The following is a 3109-nucleotide window of genomic DNA, read 5'->3' as shown; positions in this document are numbered from 1 at the left end:
ATGGGCGGGCTAGGGCCCGGCACCGGCACCTTCAGTACTGCGGGAGGAGGAGGAGGGCTGCCGCTGCTCGTCCGCCCGGCCCGGCGCACGCCCTACTACCCGCCCAACGCGAGCCGCAACGGCGAGCGCGCCCGCGTCTATATGACCCGCGGGCCTTACCACGTGCCCAACTGGACGCTGCTCGGGAGCCTGCCGCGTCACGTGCAGCTGTAGATTGAGGAGCGGATGGTCAAGTTTACGGCGATATGAGCTTTCCTTTTCTTTCTTCTTTTTTCTTTTTGCCTGGTGCGTTGTCCTTAGGAAGAGGGCCGTTTTGGGGACGGTGGGTGGTGGCTGATGGTGTCGTCTGGGTCACCCGACATAGACGGGGTTGTGGCGTCACGGGTGTTTGTTCAGGGCATGCATTCTGATCGGTACGGCTGGCGTTGGCGCTTTGGGATCGGGTATCAGGCGGACACTGCATGGGTTACCAAATAAAGAGGGGCGCTTGGGTTCGGTCATGGGAGATCAGGGTCGTTTCCGTATGGTTGCATGACAATGGACGGCGGCGTCATCATCGGGTATACCGGGACCAGTCATATAGATAGATCATCGATAGCCTGGAACGGCGTATAACGAGGGGCTAAGGAACAAGTCGGGGGGTGGGACTGAACGATAGTGCCAGTTTCAGTTAACTGGTGTTGGGAACACTTGGTCAAGGGTAATACATGCGTATTGAGTTGATGAACCATTGCATCTGTTCTCGGAGACTGTCCGGCTTGTATGTACATACATTTGGTCTGCAGGGTCCGCCCTGCAGCCTCCGCCGTTGACTCTGGCATAACGTGCCTTGCAAACTCAACCAGCCACTGCTCCCTATCTCCGTTCACCCCGTATATAGTGCTTGGCACCGCTCTCATTCAAGCGCCGGCAGTCCCAGAAAATAAAACCCCATTCCTTGAGGCGGTAGTCAATTACGTCGCCGTACTCATTGACATACTTGCCCCTCCACAAAATGACCCACGCCAGCGGTGGCGCGTCTTCCTTGTCGCCCAAAAACGGGAGCCGCTCGCGCCTGGCCTCGGCCCGGTCCTCTTCGGAGGGGTGTTCCCTGCGCCGCAGGTCTTGACTCGTCCAGTTCAGGATGGGCTCGATGAAGACGCACTGCAGCCGCATATACTTCTGCATGCGCTTGACCAGCTTCTCGTGGTCGGTGGTCTGTAACACCTTGGAGAAGACTCGCAGGCCTCGTGCGGCGGTGCCTTGTCTGAGAGATTCGCGGAGGACTTTCAGGTTGTCAGAAAAAAAAACGGAGAGGAAAGAGACCACTCGACTCAAAGTCAACTTACATTCACTACCGAGGTCGAATGAGCCTGGAGGGGTGTCAGGCCGGCGCCAACCGCTGAATCTCGGATTATCCCTGGCGACATCGGCCCGAATGGCATCAAACACGGCCTCGTACTTTTCTCGCATAATGATATAGATACAATGGATCTCCTCGATCTCCCAGGGGCGAAAGACACAGAAGAAAAAAGGCAGGATTTCCGATATGTCCAGCGGCGGCTGTGAGCAATATCCCCGAGGCCCGACACCAAACAAGTTACAATAGAGTTGGAAGCGGTAGAGCGCGCGGAGCAAACGCGTACGCTCGATCCTGGATAGGCTACCGACGGGGAGCGAAGGGTCGAGGTGGCGTAGAAAAAGGGCGGCGAACTGCTGCACAAGCGGGCCTGCAACGGAGCAGTAGAAGCTGGCCATGGCAGCGAGATCGTCCTCGGAGGTGATGACCTCCGCCAGGAGCTGGTTAAGGGACACGGAACGCAAGGCGACGTAATTATCCATGAAGAGACGGACCGTAGTCTCCTCTAGCTGGTACAACCTGTCTGCGGGGTGCTGCTCGTGAAGCAAAGCCGAGGTGCGCACGGCATACGCATCGATGAGGACGTTGCCCAGGGAGGCCTTTAGCGCGCGGCCGAGAAAGGCCTTACGGTCGAGCAAGTACTGCTGGTGGAAGACGGGCGAGGCGAGCACCAACGCCTTCAGATCTTGGATGTCCAAGACCAAGATGAGGATGTTATGTCGCAGCTCGGGTGGCAGCGATTCTAGTGAGATGGGAGTATCAGCAGCCGCCGCCGGGCTGGGTGCTGCCGCAGTGTCTTGTGCTTGGGCGGGCTGGCCTTGTGGTTGCTCGTCGACCGCATTGTTGTTGATGTGTAGATTGGGCGTTTGCGCGGCGTCGCTAGTCGTGACTTTATGCCTGCGCAGTCGCCTGAGGGGCAGGAACTTTGAGAGGGTTGGCATATTTGTGTTGGGTATTGTGAGGTAGTGTGGTGAAGGAATGTTCTTGATCTGGAGAGGGAGAAGTTGGGAACCATGCTTTTGGAAGCGGGGGAAAAGCCTAGTTATAAAGTATAGAACTTTATATAAAGACTATATACGTTTAGGGCGGCCAAGATTATAACAATAGCCGATATTAACGCCTTTAGGAGGTATAAGGAAAGTACTACTATTATATTATATATCTTTTATAAGATTGCTAACTTACTATACTTCTTCTATAATAGTACTAAGTCTAGTAAGGTTAAAGGAGGATCACTAATAACTAGGCAATTAATCGTCGTTTTTACCGTCTTAACTATATATCATATTAATTATTTCCTTTATCTAAGTTACTATCTAGCTAAGCATATCTTTATACTATAATGTATATATTTTTAGATCCTTGATATAATTAAATATTGGTTCTATCGTTATCAAAACATCCTTCTCTAGGCGACTATAAAGTTAATCTTTGACTCCCTTTAGGTAGTTTACAAAGCTATAATCTATCTTAATAATACCTTTTTCAAGCTACTACGATAGTTTATAGATAGTTCCTTTAGTCTTGTTAGAAAAGCGGTCGGTTTATTTCTTTAATTAGTTAAATTAAAGATCTATCTTACCATTTAGCTAGCTTATCGTTTCCTTATTAGCGCTAAAATTATTAGGTTTAGCTTTTATATAGCTTATAATTATTAATAAATCTAAATGGCAATTCTAGTTCCTATAGAGGATCTTTTTCTTATAGTTAGTCTTTAAGATCTAATACTTATACTTATAGTATATAAGGTATCAAAAGCTTCTCTTGTAT

The 3109-nt window shown here is 50.3% G+C and overlaps 1 protein-coding gene across 1 annotated transcript; it reads right to left on the bottom strand.

Annotated features, from left to right (window-relative positions):
• Window positions 1-659: 659 nt before the first annotated feature.
• On the bottom strand, window positions 660-2370 carry MYCTH_2307708 (uncharacterized protein). Its single transcript, XM_003664617.1, has one exon. The coding sequence runs from the start codon at window positions 2278-2280 to the stop codon at window positions 856-858; it is 1425 nt and encodes a 474-aa protein (XP_003664665.1). The 5' UTR covers window positions 2281-2370; the 3' UTR covers window positions 660-855.
• Window positions 2371-3109: the final 739 nt, after the last annotated feature.

This window comes from Thermothelomyces thermophilus, chromosome 4 (genome assembly GCF_000226095.1).
Source record: "Thermothelomyces thermophilus ATCC 42464 chromosome 4, complete sequence".
Taxonomy (NCBI): Eukaryota; Fungi; Ascomycota; class Sordariomycetes; order Sordariales; family Chaetomiaceae; genus Thermothelomyces; species Thermothelomyces thermophilus.
The sequence above is the reverse complement of the archived record's forward strand: the minus strand, read 5'-3'. Positions and strand labels throughout refer to the sequence as shown.

Excerpts from the sequence above, each read along its gene's own strand:
- MYCTH_2307708 (XM_003664617.1), bottom strand. The coding sequence starts at position 2,280 with ATGCCAACCCTCTCAAAGTTCCTGCCCCTCAGGCGACTGCGCAGGCAT.